Below are 21,903 nucleotides of genomic sequence, written 5' to 3' on the forward strand. Positions count from 1 at the left end.
TTCTAATATCAACGACTTAGCTTAGATTACTGACTTTCCCTTACTAGTCCCGGCCAGTCAGAAACCCACCTAAAATTACAGTTTTTTTTTCGGCGCAAAAAAATTAAAATTTCGGAATCATTTTTTGCGCGGAAAAATACCATAAAAACCAAATAACACTACTGTATGTAAAAGATTCATCTGTTTCTAAATAAGTTTTCTATTTTTGCGCGGCGCAAGTATAACCGAAGTTACTAGAAGGTCAGGATCATGTCAAGAACACAAATATAAAAAGAAATGAAGCTGAAAAAGTTGTGAAATGTGTTTACATTGTGATCCTCCTGCTATATATACAGCAAAACATTGCCATGTTATCCCCCAGAGTAGACGTGGAGTAGTTTAAAAGATCGAAAACCTTATGGAAATGTGTGGCTGAAGAGAGTGTTTTGTTACAAGATTTGGACATTGAGATTGAAGATGTACTAGAAGAAACCTAGAAACATGTTTATTCTCACTAATTATACATTGAAATTGATTAATAACATCATTGGAACTAAAATAACTTTAATATTTGCTAAAATCAAAGCATTCCGAATCTTTTCTTTGATTTTCTGGGAAGTCGGGGGGTAGTCGATCGTTTTCACTTTTTTCTCCGCGACGAGAAAGGATTTTTAAATTCTGAAAGTTGATCTCCCCTTTTTAGTCCATAACGCACCTGTTGCGCACTTCCCCGTTTATCTTGATATTTTTTAAAAGAGTGCGCACGGCAGCCCAAGGGTGGGTTTCTGGCTGACCGGGATCTTAAATATCAGCTTCTAGTTTTGAGTTTGTTTCTCTTCAAGTACCATCAGCTAGGACCTGTAAGTATAGATAAAGCAGGGAAATTTCTTCTGCACGAGCTCTATTATCGCTTACATTACGCTTCGTATTCCGAGTTTGATCATATTCGTGAAAGTTGTGTCATAGAAATCATTATCACTTAAACAAGCGTCATCATTGGAAACTTCTTTATTGGCTTCATTTTCATTAAAAGAATTAACTTAGCCAAAAATATCATTTTAAATGGAAGTGTTTGTACTTCCAACTTCATCCTAAATAGAAATTTGTTTTTATTCTTCTATTTCGCATATCATTTTTTTTTCCATGTTCTAAAGTTTGGAATGATTATTGCTTGCTTAGAACAAAGTCGAATGACTGATCATAAACATAAAAGTTACTTTTATGCTCTTAGCCTTTGTGAGCATGAGCACTTCACGACCAGTACGACTTATACTGAACGTAATCATAAGCTACTCGAGACCGCGGTTAATAACTCATAAAACATTCTTATTATTTATTTAGTATTAACTTATAAGTCATGCGTGAGTGTTCCATTCACCATATTTATTTTGTAGATGTATATAATATAATAGGGTCATACCTTACATTGCTAAATTTTTCGGAAGAAGTTCTCTTCTTTAACGTTTATTGTAGACTTTAGATACTTTACGAAATAAAACTTAGGTCTACTACATGGAGTCAGAAATAACTCAATTACCATTTTTGCTGAGCGGTTTCCGTGCTAACAATCTCCCAATAGGAAATATCTTAGCTCAGAAACAAATAAAAATTAATGCTAAGATATGTCCGCCAATGAGAAATATATAATTTCAAATGCGTAATAAATAAACCTTTACTTCGCGTCGATTTTTCTTTTCTTCTTTAAGTAAAAGTGACTTTGTCATGAAGTTTTCTAGCCTTTGTTTACACACAATCTCTGTAAAATATCACGTAAAGATGTTCTTCTCTTCTTTGTCTTCTGCGTCATCTTTTTTAACAATGTTGCAAATTATGTGCATTAAAATACTTCATAGTTCCTTCTGGGGTAGAATACAAAATAACTATGAACTCACAATTGATGAACATTGAAAGTATCAGAATATAAGATCCCTGTGTCGAACTAAACCTGCACATTAGAAGATAAATAAACAAAGTTTTGTTGGGGGTAAATGAGAAAATATCATAAACTTATATTAAAAGTGTTCTCAGTGTGAAAGCCCCATAGAATTGTGAGAAATTAATTAACAATATTCATCACCAAAAATATTTATGATAAAGTTTTGAGAATAGTCCTTTAATAAAAGTTAGTTTTCTTAATTCAAAACGAACAAAATAAAAAAACTGCTAAATATGAAAGAAATCATAATAACATTAGCTTAATCAACTTTTATGTTTACTATATTTTTTTTCTGTCACTAAAGCCTATCGTAGTTCAGCGATATGTCTGGGGACTTATAAGACTGAAAACCGTATTTCGATACCCGCAGTGGGCAGAGCATAGATAGCCTATAGTGTAGTTTTGTGCTTAACAACAAAAGAAGGCCCTACATGGCCAGTTGGTTAGGGCACTCGACTGGCAATCTGTGGGTCGCGGGTTCGAATCCCCGTCACACCGAACATGCTCGCCCTTTCAGCGATGGGGGCGTTAAAATGTTCCGGTCAATCCCACTATTCGTTGGTAAAAGAGTAACCCAAGAGTTGGCGGTGGGTGGTGATGACTAACTGCCTTTCCTCTAGTCTTACACTGCTAAATTAGGGACGGCTAGAGCAGATAGCCCTCGTGTAGCTTTGCGCGAAATCCATAACAAACAAACAAACAACGAAAGAACAATCTAAACGAGATGTAACCTTACCTACTAAAGAAATTCATTTTAGCTATCTAATCGTCAAATATGCATGGAAGCTTATTTCAGTTAAATATTAAATTCAATAATATAAATAAAATAATAATTTCAGTAAGACATGTTATAAAAATAATGGCTTTATTGGCATCAAATGTACATCAAAAGCATAAATAACACGATATTTAAGTGTCTGAGATCATACTTTAAAAGAGACAAGTAATACCCTCTGAAGGAAATTCTATTGATGTTGGTTTATTTCACGCATTTGCACACATACACAAGTTCATTCCGATTTCTTCTTGCAGTTGGTGAAAAATTATACAGGAACCAATAATTTCCAAATATTTCACTGTAAGCTAGTATCTGTAGAAAAATACGCATAAAATCCTTGATTGTTTTCAATCAATATAATTAAATAGGACACATTCACTAAAATTCTTAACTGAACGAAATATACACTATTTTTTCAATGAACAATCATGATAATATATTTATTTGTTAAATATATTTAAATTCCAAAAACAAAAGCTTCGTTATTTTCAGTTATCTTTATTCCATTGAAAACAGAATCTGATAATCTCTAGTGCAACAATGAAAACTATTTTGTTATTATATTTGCTAAATAGATGAATATATAAAACTGGGATTTTTTTTTTGAAAAAAAAAAGGATGATAACATCCCTATCAGAAATTTACAGTTTTCTTAAATCCGTATTGTTTCAAATGACTAGCTTAACAACGTGTTTTTTTCTACATTCTCACATTCAAGCTAAAAGTAAAATAAAATCTTGAAAACAAATCATTTTCAGATTTTGTTTTATTAGAACAAATAATATTATTTGATGTCTGTTAAAAAATTACGAAATGGTTCCTATTTCGTTTTTGTTTTGGGGGTAATCGTTTACGGTAGTTATAATCTTAATTTAATTTACCATTTCCTTGGAAATAAGAATTTTTTCAGATTTTTATTATTTCATTCAGATTTTATTGTGGGAAAAAATATATAAACATATTGTAATAAGTGTTTAGGGTCATTTGAGCTTGAATAATATCCATTTTGTATATTTTGAAAAATTGAAATATTAAAAGGTAAGATGTTCCATGTAAAGAAAAACGTTTCGATAAATTCTTAGCATAAAATATTTACAAAGTGTTGATCGCAATAGAATATTTAACTTAAGTTTTTTTCACATTTAAAACATTAACCTTTTCAAATTGTACACAAGGAAAATTGTCTATAAACTGATCAGATGTTTCTGAGAAAATAATTTTAGAATATAATAAAGAAATTTAAATATCTCACTGCTAAAAGAACACAGTTTCTGATCAGATAATTACCACGTTTTGCTTGCAAGTTATTTGTCTTACGTAATTATAAATATAAACGCTTAAATAAAAAGAAAAATTGTAAAAGTGGCGTTTATTTTTTATTCTATTTCTTAGGATTAGATAATACCTTTTTACTCTTTAAATAAAACAATACAAATCAGTAGTAAGGGAAATTGAGGCAAGACTTTCATTTTCAGTAAAACAGCCACCCCCTGTATATCATGAATTATAACATGTTACCTCTATAGAAAACTATATGTAACTGTTTTTTAGCTGACCCCGTTTACAAACACACTGGAGGATGAGAACGGATATGAATAGTCAAAGTGTGACGTCAGTTCTTTGTTTTTGAAAACTTTGAGCTAAGGTAAGCACTTCGAAGTTTTTATGGTTACAAAGTAGTTGTTTTAAGGAATGTGTCGATTTTAAACAATGGGGAATTATGGACAGGTAGATATGCTAAAAGAAACACAGTTCGAGTTCATTGATTTTTTACAACTTGCGATTGTTTTACGATTAGTAGTTGAAAGTAAAACAGCCCTTTGTGGGGCGTTTCTACCTCACACTTCTACCCATGCTCTTCTGCCCAAAATCATCTTAGAGGTCCGTTTTATCCAACCTTATAAGTTAGAACGGTTCTCCAAACACAAGAGATGTATTTTTCAATATCTAAAAATGATATATATGTGCAAACTTTGTTTTAACTATATACGACATTTAAAATAAACCAGGGCTCATTTTAACATATCTTCTGTTTTGGTAACTTAATTGGTGGAATACAGTATCCAATGTTAAGATGGCCGCCGTACCCCATTTTTCCCAAAGCTATCTTTCTTAAACTCGTTATATTTTTCAACCCGCACAATACAATGTAACTAGAAAAACATGAACTATTAGGACAATTATATAATACTTCCTACAATCGTGACCACCTGGTGGCTCAATGGTAAGCTTGATGGCTTATGGCATTAGAATTCAGAGTTCGATCTCCGTAGCAGATACACAACAAATAGCTCACTGTGCAGCGTGATGTAAAACAAACTTACGATCATGACAATATCCTATATTAAGCTTCCTAAATGACAGTATTAAAGAGCATGCATTTTATGAAAAAGCAAAAAAAAAAGCAAGCCTATATATGTACTACTAAATGTGTAACACCATTTCATAATTCATTACTTCCGTAACCTAAATTAAATAATATTTTATTAGTATTTATAAACTATTATATTCTTCAAATTAATATTTCATATTATGGCATTAAAAATTGTCATTTGGTTCGTAATCTTTTGAAAAAAAATTTAAAGTATTTTTATAAATTTCATTAACAGGAGATAATTCACCAAGAACTGAATAATCTTACATAAAAAAGAAATTTTATTTTGTTTCGTTACCTTACGTTCTACGTTCCTAAAGAAATGTGCATCTTGTAATTGATAAAATTTTGAGTCCTACTAATGCTACGTTTGCTAAAAATGTCTGTTTTTTTGTGTGTCCCAAACAATTCTGATTACCGAGAATAATGTCCTACATGAAATGAGCACATAGTTTTAGAAGTACAAAGAAACATTAATTAAGCCTCCAATAAATTACTACTTACCCTTTTTACACTTCTAAGAATGTTTTAAGCAAATTTCTTTGAAACATTAAATAATACAAAATAAAATGGTAAAACATCAAAAATATTCGTTTGTGAAAAGCAACTAAAAAAGAGGTGTTCCTAAAGTTGCAATTACAGTTATAACCTGAAAATGTTTTGATGGCCATCGATTTAACAAAAATTTGTAATTCTAAGAAATATATTAAACAAGTATCACAAAAAATATATAACTTAGCAAACTAAGAGATAAAATAAAATAATTATATTTTAGACCACAATTCTACGTTCACAATCTCTGTCTAACATGGACATTGGATCAACAATTTATATATTTTTTTTCATCATCACAAAGTCTTAATTTGACGATCACGACTCCTGCCCAAGATATACTCTAGACCAATACCTATCACATTCAGCATCAGAAAAATCGCATCGTTCTTCTCCAGTATCTATCTTCCGTTGACCATTTTCACCAGTTCTGCCATCAGAGAATCTGTGCATAAACACAATATGAAATAGGATTTTAAAAAATGCCACTTAGAAACAAAACATTATGAATTATTCAATATTATCCCAAATTAGTCACACAAGAATAAGCTAAGCAGTCTAGAATCTAGATTAAAACCTACAGCAATGCTGTCTGTCTGCTCGTAGATCTTATTATTGAATATGAAATGTTAATCCTCGAAAGCAAATTCTTATGATATATATATATATATATATATATAATGGAAAGCACGAGCTGTCTAATTCTCCATCTAACTTTAAACCTTTGTATAACACTGGATACATGATGGCATATTTCTTGTTTTTAGGTATCCAAAAAAATTAACTCTTATCTTTCTCTTATTTCTCGGAAAGGGGACCGAAGACCGCCTGGAAGGTTCACCTGTTTTAACCACTCACACCACTATAAAGTAGTGTGTTGTCCGTCAGTCAGTCAGTAGACGTTAAAATGACGTCAGTAAAACGTGCGCATGCCATGAATCACGAGAACAATTATGCACTATGTAGGCTACAACACAGCGCGACATATTAACTTCAAAAGTAAAAAAAAAAATATTTATTACTTTTAATTTTGGTTTTATCTACTCTCTGAAACAGAACACCTTCGGGGATCCTGCACAAGTACATCTAGTATTATAAAAATGTATTACAGAACAAAATTCTTCGTTCAACATACTGGTTTTTATAAGACATATAATAGATTGTATACTAATTGTTAAAGTTTTCTCCCCCTAAATTGCAAGTCAATTCAAATGTTAACTTACAGAACTTTTATCATGCCAGCATCTCATCTTTTTTTCTCACAAGAACATTTTAACCTCAGACAAGTATTCCAAAAAAAAAGTAAAATTCTATAGCCTTCACCAACTATAATATTCATAGAACATTTGACAAACTTTTCAACAAGAGCCTTTTAATTGTTCATACAAGTGAAAAACACAGTAATGTGTTTTTTTTTTCATACTTCAGTGATGAGTCACTTGAAGAAAGAGAAAAACATATTTGACCACAGATTACACTTTGTGTTTTCAAAACTCTATTCAGACTCCATAAAATTTTATCCTATAAAAGATAGAAATCTTCATGATGAAGTATTTAAATGTTTCTAACTATATTTGTCATTACTTTACCACCAGGTGTCTCCGATAAAGAATGAGTATTTCATCTCACAAGAGATGACGAGTTATTGTACACGTTCAAAATCAGTGTGATTCTACAGTTAAAAAAGAACGTTTTCATCTTCTTCAGAGCAAAGCATACGTAACAAAATGTTTCCTGTAATAAAGAAATTGCGCTATTACTATGCATGAGTCGTTCCGCGTCTATTTTTCAAATTTTTAAAGTGTATTTGAACTTTTCTTTTAATCCGATTGAGGTATTTTTATGCTCATGCGTACCTGATACGCGTTATTACACAACTTTGATTTTTTTTATCGGATATTTGCGCAAAGCTACAAAAGCCGTCCCCAGTGACACTCGCCGCCAACTCTTGGGCTACTCCAATAAAATACAGGATTTTATTGTCGCTCTTGTAACGCACCCACGGTTCCTAAGTGTGTAGCACGATGTTTTTTGTTGTTGTTTTTTGCGGCAACAGAAAGCGAACCATAAAGTCTCTAATCCATAGTTTGGCATATTATCCATTAGGCTACACCCGGCCCCCTGTAAACTTGGGCGAATAATTAATACCATAAAGTAACAATGAAAAAAAACATATATCTTATTTGAAGATTTTATTATTTATATCTTATGTCTATAAGAGGTTGAACTTGGTTCGACTAGACGAAAGACAAGTAATAAACACTTGGCTATGAATAGTATAGGTTGGATAGTTTAGTTTTATTTGTTTTATTTTGAATTTTATAAGTATTCAAATTTGGATTTATGGGTGGTGGTGGAGGTTGTATTATTTATTATTACTATGGAATTATGTAGAAGGCTGCATTTCCTTCATCAATAATCAAATGGGAAGGAAGAAGGTATTAAAAAGAGTACGAGCGTATGAACAGCGACTTCAGAGGTATGTTTGTTTTGAAGTTAAGCACAAAGCTACACAATGGGCTATCTGTGCTCTGCCCACCACGTGTATCGAAACCCGATTTCTAGCGTTGTAAGTCCGCAGATATACCGCTGTACCACCGGAGGGCGACTCCAGAGGTAGTTATAGCGGATGCATAAAACTGTGCATTTTATCGTGTTTTTGAATATGGTGTATTCCATGGCAATTGTAACAAGGATTTCGGTATATAAAACTGTGCATTTTATCGTGTTTTTGAATATGGTGTATTCTATGGCAATTGTAACAAGGATTTCGGTATATAAAACTGTGCATTTTATCGTGTTTTTGAATATGGTGTATTCCATGGCAATTGTAACAAGGATTTCGGTATATCCCAAGGAGAAAACAGGAAAGAGAAAGAGACATACGAATATTTATCTCTTCCTGAACCAACTAGTTAAAAACAAAATGGAGAAGAATTGGGAATATATTTTTAAGGAAAAAAAATAACTGATTTAAGAACTAAATATAGGAAACAACAACTGGGGCTTAGAACTATGTTTACAACGAATGTTAAATTTGTCGTAAAGGTAAATTGTAGTAAGATTAAAACTATGGGAGCAGCAACATCACGGCCACCAAAATAACATCTACGTTTTTCTTTATATGTAAAATACAAATAATACAGCTTGCACTAAAAACTTATGTAAAAATCGCGCATCTAGAAAAAAAAAAACTACAATGACGACACGTTGCTTAGTTTTGCATCAGATGGCAAGTCATGAAGATTATTTTTATCCTCCTACCGTTCTCTGGAAAACTACAAACTTTGCACTTGAAACTACTCCCTCACACAAATAAACTTCATTGATACTAGTGTATCCTCAAAATATTGTCCTGTAAGCTCTTATTTACACAGAAAATGAAATAGAAATATCAAAGTATTCGATGCCAAGGTATAACCCACAATAAAGAAAACCATCTACAGCAAAACTTGCCATACTTTTACTAACGAAAATCATCGAGTATCATTAACACCTCAACTGAAATAACGAAACCAATAAATTATTCACTGATATTAACATACAAACTGAAAAACTAAAACTCTCAAGGAAGAATACCCTTATACAGCTCAAAATTAGATGATACAACATAATTCATTTCTCTCCCTACCATAAAAAAGTTTGTGTTCCAAAGGATAATGTCTATTCCATTCAACTTAATCAACGTTGGTTTTTCTTTCTGAAGATCTTTTTTTTTCAGATGGTAAAAATCTCATTTGATTTGATTTTCATGTTCGAGTTAATTTCCAAAGAATATTAGTCTCTCTTGTAACGAAGTACGTTACCAGATCTACAGTGTGTAATGAAAATTTTACCTTCATTTTCGTTGACGAATATATAATCGTTACACACTATAAAATCACCAAAAAGATTGTTTACACACTACTAGTGGTATTAAACTACATGTTTAATCAAATTTCGGAACTATACAGATCAGGGTTTGCAATAGCACCGGCGGTTCCAGGTTGCCGGTACCGGTACTCGAGCATCTCTAATCACGTGACGTGGGCAGTTAGAAATTTAACTATTCTTCCCAGTTTGTTCTCAGTTGTCAATTATCTGTAACCCCACGTGGTATGACGACTATGAATCAATTGAAATCTAGGCTTACTATTGGTTGTAGATTTGATAAGAGTCGGTCTCAGAAAAATCTATTTGCAAATCTTAAATTAGAACATATTCAGAGGCAGGCGTGGAAAGTGATTTCTGAATTTCAATTGATTGCTCTTTGGCCCCATAAGATTGAATAATATGAAAATACAGCTTCAGAACATCGATGACGAAATTATAGAGAATATTTTACGTTACATTTCGTAGTTTTCTCAAGAACAATTATCCAAACTCTCACACTAGAGTAAAACTTATATGATATTAAAATTTGATTTGTTATCTATAATTTGATGTCAAGTTTCTTTGTATATTATGATAATTAAGTAATTTAATTAACTTTTGAACGTAACTCACTAAAACGTCGTGACATGCGCAGTTTGACCTGCCCGCATGCTAAGGGTTAATCACGCACGCACCTACCTAACCTGCAATCAGTCATCGAAGCACATTCACGTTCTTCTCTAGAGCGTGGAAGTCGCCAGTTTCCCATATTTCATGCTATTGCCGATTTTCACAGTGAGATTCGCTTATAGACTTAAATATGAACTCAAAACTACCACATCAAACATTTATAGTTCTGTAAAATGCGATACTGGAATACTAGAAGAGGTGTTCGGTCAAAACTCCGAAGATAGGACATGTGATAACGGATACATCTGATATAATATAAATCAGTGCCAGTACCGGCTGCAAACCCTGATACAGATTCTACCTTCAATATTCTGAAAGTAAATGAAACTTTTACAATTCTGTAAAATATATATCTACAAGAAATTTGAATAACGATTAAAGTAGAAATATGAAATTCCTCTTTCTATCTCATTTCGAAAATGCTGAAGATGGAGTTTGTATAAATCTAAAACGTTTATTAAAGATTTTTGTCTTATTATTCTGTGGTTAATTGACCAATTAGTTACTTTCTTATTTTTTATGAATTTCTTTTATAGTCTCTTTTGTCTAAAATTTCGACTATTTTTCCTTTACTCTTTTTTGTTGTTGTTGTTGTAATTCTTCATATGTACTATATAGTTAGTTCTAATCACCAGGTAGATTTTACTATAAGATCTCTTACGTCATTAAATCTTTTATTATTTCACTTTTAATTGCTTCTATAATTAAACTCCATTTGTGATTCTTCTGTATGTACCCTTTGACCGAGCATAGTCCAGTAGTTGTAAACGATAAGTGAACTGCCATTATAGTAGCATATATAATACAAACGAACAAAGTAATTATTCACTTCTTTTGAAGACTTCTCGACAGATGGTGCTTTGGTCGTTTGATTTGATCGTAATGTCTTTCTGTTCCAGAACCAGTGGATACTGTTTCAGGAGGCGTATAGCTTTCATGAGTTGCCAAATCATTGGTGAATTCAATCCCAATGTCCTTTGAAGAACGAGATGCGATTCCCACTGTACAATTAGTTATAAAAAACAATTATTATTGACTATATTTTACTATAAATGACAATTCAAACTAGCATAATACTAATAATATCAAATCGGCATTCCTGTTTGATTTACACTTTCTAAAACATTATTAATATATTGAAAAAAAAAGTAAACAAGAAATACAAATAAAATTATTATAAAAGAAATAAATCGCCAAAACAGTTTATTTTTTGTTTAATTTCTACACATTAAATAACGAATTTGGTTTAGGCATATCAATACACAATCCATACCTTCTATAAACGTTTCGCGAACGACTACAATTAGTTCTCTACTATTTCGCAATGACGTAACATATTATTACTTAATTATTGATGAACTACTTTATCTACCAGGATTAAGGTATACATGCTGGCCTTTGTTCTTGACTTTCGAGTGGCCTTGTTCTTCTTTAAAACTTTGATTTTGAGAAACCTGTAGTAAAATAAAAATATTTTAATAACTTGGGGCCTGAAAATGTATATGTTGATTTTATCATCAAAATTATATCAGTTGCCTTTGTCATAATTGTAAACATTGTGGAGTATATAGAGTTTTAATTTAAAATAGGAAATGCAAATTAAAAGTTCTAGGAAAACTGTTATAAATGTGCACATTTTTATTATTTAAAACTGTACGAGTAAACTGTAGTAAATCTGAACGATAATTACCGAAGACGAGAAGTTTCTTTTAGAAAAGTAACAAACTTGTAAGAAAAAAACCCAATAGAATTCAAATTATAAAAAAAAAAGTTTGTATTTTGTAGCGATTTTTACCTGACTCTGCACATAACCTTTAATCTATTATTCAGAAAATATAAACAGATTTGTTGGATCACTTCTACTAATACTGTGTAATAAACTACAGTGATTGCTCTTAGTGTGATATTTAAAAAAAGATATTATTATTAATGAAACAGCTAAAAATAAGAACGAAATTACATATCTTCAAATGGTGAGTATTGAAGTTTCTATATGTATTTAAATATTTTTTATCAATATCATAATCAATGCTTGAAAAGAATAGTAAGTGCAATATATATCACGTAACTTCCCTAATATCAAATCCATGTTCATTAAGAATCTTATTCTGAGTCAAATGTGGTCAACCTTTCTTAACTTCGAAAGTCTACAAGAGGTATAAACCAGCAAAAATGTAGGAAATTCATATGGCTTTTAATACACACCGTAAAATGTCATTAAGTGACAGTAAAAAGATTTACGTAACATCTTAATGTCCTCATGATTTACATAAGGTAATGCCAATTTTCAACTCCTAAGTGCCACAGTAGTGAAGCGACAATAGCACACTGTAGATGTGAAAATATTTCACTTAAGAAAGAATATATATACCACATTTTGTATGATAAAATTTATATTTTTCTGAATGATAAATATAGTACTCAGCAGGAACTGTATCACAATAAGCTTTTTTGTTGCTGTTCTTTAAAAACATCCAAGTAATATTGTTTTTTGTACAGGATGAAAATACGAGTTACTCCCATCTTTAAATAGTTGTATTTTATGACAAACCATCCGAGTGAGTAGTAGTGTTTTTTTGAACTTACTCATAATGGATCATAAGCACTGACAAAATTGATGACGTGTTCAAGCATAGTCTAAAGGGGAATCAGTTAATCTTCAGCTTTTTTGGCATAGTCTAACTGGGATTGAATTGTCTTATAATTTTTAGGTAAAATGCAAGTGGAATCCAAATAACCTTCGAGCTTAATCATGATTTGGAAAAAAAATTAATTTCTTTATATTTTTCAGGCGCAGTGTTAATGAATTTAATTACCTCTACCGTTTTAAAGCACGGTTTAAGTGAAATTAAGTTACCTTAAATTATTAAAGCACAGTATGGATTTAATTAAAGTTGTCTCTATAACTCTTAGACACATTTTGATTGGGCTAGACGTGATCGAACAGCTTTTAGGCACAGTGTGTGTGGTACACATATAATTTTCAAGCGGAACTGAATATAATCAAATTAACGTTTCAAAATACAGCCTAGGTAAGGAAAATGGAGTTAATCTTACGGTTTGCAGGTGTAAAGTGTGTCAAAGAAAATAGGGCATCTTCAAGAACCGGGCAACTGTATTAATTAATCAAAAGATCAAGGCAAGCAATGAAAAATCATCTGTAAAATTAAATTTGAAAATAATTCTAAAATTCAATACATCATTAGTTATGAGCATGTTTTAAGTATCCTGTTGCCAGAAAGTGTGGAAGTTTCGGCGAATTATATTTCTTTAGATTTATTATTACTTATTATCCTTATTTTATCTGTCGATTCAATTTTGATTATTATTTCGATATAATCCTATCAAACTGCTACCTGGTGACGGTGGGCGGAAGAAAAGATTGTCAGAGCTGCTCAGACGTTTGAAGCTTAGTAAATAAAGAGACAACTGGCAATCAGTTTGGAGAATCTAGGTCAGTAGTAAAAACGATTGTGGACACACACTGTCTGGTTTGTTTGGTCTTTATAAAATCTAAGAAAGGTCAAGGAAGGCCAAATACACCACGTTATGACCTCTATTTGCTAAATATGGTCGTTAGGATTCGTTAGTGTACTGCCCATGAAATCAATATAGATGCCAAGAAAACAAATAAAGTGATTGTCAATGACTAAACGGAAAGAAACGAACGTTAAGAGTCCTGCTTATGGTCTAGAATTCCATAATTCAGCCATGCAGTTGACCATCTAACGCCATGCCCCCCTCCAGTGGCACAGCCGTATGTCTGTGGACTTACAATGCTAGAAACCGGTGCCATTAATTGCGATTGACTACCTTAAATGCCATGGATTGCCAAAGGACAACTTAAATCATACAGAACACGTTTGAACACTCCTCCGGCGATGTACAAATCAGTGTTTTAAGTGAAAGTTTAACCCATCTCAAAATCTCAGTGTTTAGAATTGCATTGACTAAGAAATTGAACAAGATCCCCCATAGCTTCATCGGTCAATTGATCAGAAGTATTGCCTAATAATTTAAGAACTATATTAATTCTAGGAAGGCTCATACTCGTTACTGAGTAGTTTGAATGAGATTCTTAAAGGCAATTTATCCAGACAAGTCTTAACTCAGACCACTTTAGTTTTTGGTACTCAATACCATAGATTGTAGTTAAACTGTTTAAATAACCATGATTAGTGAATAGATATGCTCCTAAAGTATACTTTAATTTGAGCTTTGGTTTTTCATTAGGTTAAAAAATAAAAACATTTCAGAAATAAAATTATTCGAGTTTAATTTTCTGAGTAGTTTGTCTTTAAAGTAATATTAATGAAATATTATTTTCACTTTCAATGTATTAATGAAATATTATGTTATTCATAACACAACATTAGCCACGTTCTACATTGAGTTTTTAAAAATATTTTTGAATTCATTTTATATTGTTTCATTTATATATATATATATATATATATCTGTGTGTGTGCATCTTCACTGGATTTTCACTTAATGACAAACTATTTTTAACTTCAGTTTTTTGGACGAGACTTTGAAATATAGAATTTTGAACTGTTCCTGCCTGTTTCTAGAATGATACGATGCTGTGGCTTCTATACGTAGTCAATTTGTTGTGATCATTGAATGAGAAAATCTAATAATCTGCCATCTCAACAATAAAGAAAAGTGAAAGTTTCAGATGAAAACACAACAAGGACAATTGGAAAATGTAAGTACTGTGAAACTTACCGGTTTACGTCGAATAGGAATATCATAGGTGTGAAATCCATTTTCAGATGTTAATTGACCCCATGAGAAATTAATACCCCTATCTGTTTGTAAATCATCGGAGTTCACAGAAGTCCCACTAGGGGCGTATGTGTTTGGATAAGGCAGTTGTTCTCGGCTATGCCGCAGACGAGGGTCCGATTGAGAGTTCCAGGACGGAGTTCCTCCACCTTCCACATCACCTTCTCCCGAATAAACAGATAACCTACTTGTGGCATATGGCGACGGAAAATAGAGCTGATCACGGCTGTGATGTAAGCGAGGATCCGATTGGTTGCGCTTATCCCAAACTGTCATAGGTACAGCTTCCCCTGTTTCCGTTTTCCCTGGATCAGAATCTCTAATGGCTATGATTCAAATAAACCGTTTCTTATACAAGAAGACACTAATAAATACATGCAAAAAAAAAGTTCAGTGTACGAAATCACAATATACAAGATATTAATTTCCAGTATCAAATATTAACATTTGACAAAAACTTACAGGAAAATTTTCGAATGTTTTTCCTCCAGTTATCAGCATTTAAAGTGTAAATAAGAAAAAGAAGAAGGATGAAAAGAGGCAGTGATTTGTATTGCTATTATTTTGTTGAAACTAATGTATTATTAATCGTAAGTATCAGAAATGTACCTATTATACACGAACATATCGACTAAATTTACCTGCATGTAACATATTTAAGTTCAATGGATATTTTAGGACTAACTTATAGATTTGTTATCACTGGTACCAAAACAAAGTATAGCATCGAAACCAGAATGCCGGATAAGAACACGTTCTTTTGATATTCAAAACTATACAGTAGTGTCAGGTTACTTACGCCAAAAATCTGTAACGTATTTTAAACTGTATGTAATTAGCTGTACGTAACTGAACACGTGTTTAAGCCATGGAAATTGTCGTCCATATATATATATATATATGATATCAGATATGTCTAGTTTTACATGTCTTCTTATCTGCACAGATTATGTATTTAAGATGGAGCTATTAATGATTGTGCAAGTTTTACATGATATTAAGTATTACGTGAGAATGCATCTTACAGAACTTTGGATGACTGCGTTAGTGGTTTAGTCTCAGAGATCTATTCAACTCTATACTTATTATTCAAGTCTGCAAGATATGCTTGACCAGACACGATGTATTAAAGCTACTACTACTACTACTACTAATGCACTGCTCAACATAATTATGGAATAATCAGTTTTATGTGCTATTACTATGATAAGATACACATATTGTTACAAAATAATGTCAACAACACTCCTGAATTCCTTTCTATGCAAAGCAAGTACCAGGTGAACTAATATCCACATTTTAGGTGTATATAAAAGTGAAGGAAACGCATCGAGTTCTCACTTAGGAGTTTGAATAACAGCAAATTGGTAGTGAAACAGCCCCAGGGCCCTATGAAAGATAATTGGACATTTCCATGATGTTGAAGGCAATTGGTCAGCTAGAAACTGGTCAAACATAATAAATCATTGCAGAATGGCTACACGTTGTTCAAATTGGTAGTGAAACAGCCCCAGGGCCCTATGAAAGATAATTGGACATTTCCATGATGTTGAAGGCAATTGGTCAGCTAGAAACTGGTCAAACATAATAAATCATTGCAGAATGGCTACACGTTGTTCAAATTGGTAGTGAAACAGCCCCAGGGCCCTATGAAAGATAACTGAACATTTCCATGATGTTGAAGGCAATTGGTCAGCTAAAACCTGGTCAAACATAATAAATCATTGCAGAATGGCTACACGTTGTTCAAATTGTAATAAACAAGACGTAAACTCGTTACAATCGGTACAATTAGCTGGAGTCTTCTACAGGCTAACTCATTGTCGACAACCCCACAAAACGTTAAGTATTTGAAATATGAGCTCGAAGCAACTGATGGACCTTATCCCTCCAATTAAATTAACAATTCAGAGTATAACATGAACTGCATATAAGCATGCAAACGGTAGGAAACCGGGTCATAAGAGTTCGTTCTTATGGCCGACAACCTGGTGTAATTCCTGTAACTTTTAACTACAATACATCCAATCCATAATAGTGTCATTTTATACTTGCTTATTAAATCATGTGATTGGTCATCTGACATTTATTTTGCGTAACAATGAACTTAGAAACGTCATTTACATCATTTTGTGCTTTGTCATATATAAAATATAATAAACTCTGACTATCTTTTACTTATTTTGATTAGTGTATATGGCTTATGTCTGAGAAATGTATGAAGCGACGTATATGCTATTCTCAACAAACACAGGCTCACTGTACATGTGGTTAGATATCTTTCTTCTGTAAGTTTGCGCAAAGTACTTTTATTTGCATATTCATAATAATTTACAGCATTTTGTACCTGCATATATGGCGTAGCTCAATTGAGCTACGTAACTATATAGAATATTAGCTAAAAGGGTGTTCAGAATACATTAGTGAAATACAAGTAAAGTCACAAAACTACTTGATAAATATCTGTTTATTAAATATATCGTTTTAAAATATTTCCTATATTAGTATATATTTTCTTTTATTTAAAAAAAATCAAACAACTTTTACCTGTTGAGTAGGTACAATTGGGCGGATTTACTTGTCGTCGACGTAACAAAATTACACACGCTACAGTGACTACTAACACAAGCACCACGGTTGTGCAAACAACAGGAATTATTATTTTTAATTGGCGATAGAGTCCGCTTGTGTGACTGGATGCTGAGTAATGAGGTGACACCGTTGCTGAAACGAGATAACTTACAATTTTATTCTAGATCGTTTTTATTTGCAATAAATCGAGATCAAACTATATAAATTATAATAACATTAATTTTAATATACACATAGTCAGAAATTTAAATATAAAACCTAATCGTTTAAAATGATTAAAAGTATAGCGATGGATAAATATGGTAACCACGTTTACACACCCACCACTGCAGGTGGCGTACCAACAAGCTGTAAAAATAAATTATGGTTTATGCAATGAACGAAAGCTGAATCGGCCTTAATTACTATTCAGCGACTCATATGATCCTAGTATGTCCCCGTGTAGTGGTGGTAGAGTAGAATCATTAGCGTCACAATTGCAGAAATGTCGGACACTATATATTAATACTTTAAGACTGTATTGAGATTGTTATTTTAGACTTCCAAGGATTTGTCATTTCTTTTTCGAAAGTTGAATATTGATTCATTGTTTTATTCCACTAAATGAGCACAGAGTACTATATCAGGTTTATTATTCTTTAACAGAAGTTGAATCAGAACTTACCGCCAGATAGAGTAAGAGTGGCAAAAACGTACTCTTCTTCTGTATTTCCAGCCTCGTTGCTCGAAGTTATTAACAAAGTATACCATGTAGCTGGCGTTAGATCTGGGATGGTCAAAGACGTCTGCTCTGGTAGGATATTATTGGATAGAAGTATCCATTCTGTGCTTTCTAATGGCTTGTACTGAACAGAGAAATACAACAAGGGACATCCACCACGTCGCCAAACGGAGAGATGTACAGTTACTGATGTAGCGTTTACTGCCAATAGTCTATGCTTATCAGGAGCTTGAGGAGCTGCCATGATAAATTATCTTAAAATTAAACCCATGTAAAGCAACGCTTACATCGACAAACACTGATAAATATTGTTGAAAAAGGTTAGCACAAAATTAACAGTCAATTGGCTCAGATTGCTCTAGCCAGGAATAAAATTAAGTAGAAGCCAGATTTTGAAACTGCAGGTTCAATAAAATAAAACAGTCAATTTGGGTTTAGTAATAGTTTAAATTAACGCACACAAGCATTGTAAAAAGCGTCATTGAAAGCATAATAGTGTAAATTACACAATAACGTATATATTAACTAATTTGTGTTAAATTTTTATGTTCACTCATCTAGTGACAAATATGAATTTAAATTGTTCACACGAACAAAGGATGTTTGGTGGTCAAGAAGTTGTTATCGTTTAGAAAAATACATTTTAAGCACAAGAGCTTAGTAGAAATGTTTCAACCACAAGAAGACACTAAAATCTTGAAATAAAATCAAAGGTACATATTGCATAAAATACCATAGATAAGTAAAGCTATTAGCCAAAAAGAGGTAGTGAACTCAAATGTGTCTAGTTTTTGTCATCCATAATTTGTGATTGTTTTTTTTTATTTCGCGTAAAGCTACTCGAGAACTATCTGCGCTAGCGTCCCTCAATTTTGAAGTGATAGACTAGAGAGAAGGCAATCATTTAACGCTACACACCGTCAACTCTTGGAGTACTTTTTACCAACGAATAATGGGACTGACCATCACATTATCACCTCCTCATAGCTGAAAGGACGAGCATGCTCAGGAACGAAATTCGAACCCTCGACCCTCCGATTGTGAGTCGAGTTAGTTTACCCGTAAATTACATGTGCAAACCAATAAGCCTTTCCTTTTACAGCCACAAAACTTTTACAACAAAGGACACACAGCGGAATAACCAGTACACTTTCTAATTAGACCTACGATAATACATTAAGAATGGTCTATACCTACAGCGTGGCCCGGCATGGCCAGGTGGCTAAGGAGCTCGACTCGCAGGCTGCCATTATAACGCCCCCACGGCTGAAAGGGCGAGCATGTTTGGTGGGACTGGGATTCGAACCCGCGACCCTGACGGTCAATCCCACTATTCGTTGGTAAAAGAGTAGCCCAAGAGTTGGCGGTGGGTGGTGATGACTAGCTGCCTTCCCTCTAGTCACTTCCCACTGCTAAATTAGGGACGGCTAGCTTTGCATGAAATTAAAAACAAAACAAACAAATAAAGATAAACTAGACTAAATTGGCAAAGAAGCCGTAATACCGCTCTAGATTTAACAATTTTATATTAAAATTCTTCTTTTTTAATCCCTTATAATAACCTTCTTCTTCATTTCTTGGAATACATAGTAATATCCAACCAGCTGCAAATTTTCCTACAATTCATGGCTTTAATGTTCGAAGTTTTCAGGAAAGCGTGCATCTTTATATACCAATAATACAAAAATAAAATTTGTCACGAATTTTTCAAAAATACCTTGGGAGTTCTCATGAAAAATGATTTCTTCTGAAACACAACACAAAGTGCATATATGAAATTAAACTTGAGTGTGAAATCTCGAATTCTCTTTATTTTTTAAAAACTCAAGAACGAAACATTAAAACTTTGATGAAAAGTATTATATCTTTTTCAAAGGTAAAAGAAAAAAAAATTCTTTTAACCGGAATAGTAACAAAGATAAAACATATAATATTTGCAACAAAGTCATAATAGTTTTCTGGATTTAAAAATTTTATACTATAATTTATCTTTTTAATCCTGTGTGTTAAACACCCTTTCTTAAACGTACAGTAATATCTAAAATAGATGGAAATTTCCCTACAATTCATAGCTTAATTATTAAAAGTTTTGACGAAAATACTTCCATTTTGAAAAGCCTACATAATGTCCTTCTTAAAAGATGGTTAATATGAAAGTAAAATTTTTCACCAATTTTTCAAAAATACCTTTGGAGTTTTAATGAGAAATTAATTTTTCTAACACACAAAAGAGTACATATTCCAAATCAGAATTCAATCTCAAATTCTATTTATTTCTTTTAGGAAACACAATAATGAAACACTACCACTCCAAGGCGAATTGACGAATAATATGAAATTAATTTTTTTACAAATTTTCCTTTGAGATTTCACACTCAATTTTGATTTAAAATATACACTTTGTGTTGTGTTTCAAAAAATTAATTTTTCATCAAAACTCCCTAGGCTATACTGTTGGTATTTTTTTTTTATTTATTTCTTTTGAAATTCAAGAACTAAACATTAAAACTTTAATGAAAAGCATGATATATTTTCCAAAGATAAAAAACTAATTTATTTTAACCAAAATAATGAAAAAGATAAAATGGACCGTATTTACAAAAAAGACATAATAGCTTTCTAGATTTAAGAATTTTATAATATAATTCCTCTTTGTAATCCCGTATATTAACTTTATTTTCTTAGATCGTATAGTAATAAAAAGATTACCATCTTGAAAAGCGTACATCATGTCGTTCTTTATATACGAATAATATGAAAATAAAATAGTTCCCGAATTTTTCAAAAAAGAAGAGCTTTAAAACTAAGATTATTCAAACAAAATCCCAACATCTAAAATGCCATGACGTCTTCTTATAAAATAAACTCCACCTTTAGGTTTCTTTTTTACTCTGGTTTAGCAAAAAATCAATTATTTTTAGTTTTTACGGGACATAACATTTTTCGTTAATGCTATAACGTATGAATTTTGAATTTTCTGACAAAATAAGCACTATCCGATATTTTCTATTAATTTTACGTCAAAAGAGCACTTTTTTCCAATTTTTTAAAAAAATTCATTATTTTAAAGGAAACCCAAGGCTATAGCCCATGTTTTTTGGTAAATTTTGAGAAAAATTGTTTTTCGTTATATTTCAATACAAAGATGCCCTTGATGTAAGAGTTTCAAAATGGATGTCCTTTCATCAAAATTCACAAAAGTTATTTCATAATCTTTTATCAAAATTTCGGCTAGATTCGATTTTACTGGGTTTTTTATTGTATTCAGTAAACAAAGAATAGCTTTCAAAGTGAGATTATTCAAAGAAAATCCCAAAATCTTAAGGTCCATGACGTAATCTTATCAAATAAACTCCACTTTTTCACCCTCTTTTCTTTGGGTAAGCGAAAGTTGAATTTTTTTCGCTTTTCACTGGACATAATATTTTTCGTTATTTTAATAATGTCTCAACTTTAAGTTTTCCGACGAAAAGAGCACTATCCGATATTTTGCTATTAATTTTGCGTCAAAAAACCACTTTTTTTCCACTTTTCAAAAAAATTCATATATTTTAACGAAAAGCCAAGTTCTATAGCCCATGTTTTTTCATAAATTTTGAGAAAAATTGTTTTTCGTTATATTTCAATACAAAGATGCCCTT

At 32.0% G+C, this 21,903-nt stretch overlaps 1 protein-coding gene across 4 annotated transcripts in view; it reads right to left on the reverse strand.

Moving 5' to 3' along the window:
* Positions 1–2,783: 2,783 nt before the first annotated feature.
* Positions 2,784–21,903, reverse strand: part of LOC106458724 (Down syndrome cell adhesion molecule-like protein Dscam2) — a 79,473-nt gene continuing 60,353 nt past the window's right edge. For 3 of the 4 annotated variants that reach the window (XM_022385000.1, XM_022384999.1, XM_022384997.1), the window contains 6 exons: positions 18,206–18,499; positions 17,497–17,673; positions 14,890–15,275; positions 11,534–11,615; positions 10,991–11,162; positions 2,784–6,064 (listed from right to left, as the gene is read on the reverse strand). In XM_022385000.1, coding sequence (XP_022240708.1) covers positions 5,938–6,064; positions 10,991–11,162; positions 11,534–11,615; positions 14,890–15,275; positions 17,497–17,673; positions 18,206–18,499 — 1,238 coding nt within the window. In that variant the 3' untranslated portion in view covers positions 2,784–5,937. The remainder of the gene's footprint in view (positions 6,065–10,990; positions 11,163–11,533; positions 11,616–14,889; positions 15,276–17,496; positions 17,674–18,205; positions 18,500–21,903) is intronic. The other variant, XM_022384998.1, reaches the window with a different exon arrangement.

Source organism: Limulus polyphemus, unplaced genomic scaffold (genome assembly GCF_000517525.1).
Source record: "Limulus polyphemus unplaced genomic scaffold, Limulus_polyphemus-2.1.2 Scaffold505, whole genome shotgun sequence".
NCBI classification, from domain to species: domain Eukaryota; kingdom Metazoa; phylum Arthropoda; class Merostomata; order Xiphosura; family Limulidae; genus Limulus; species Limulus polyphemus.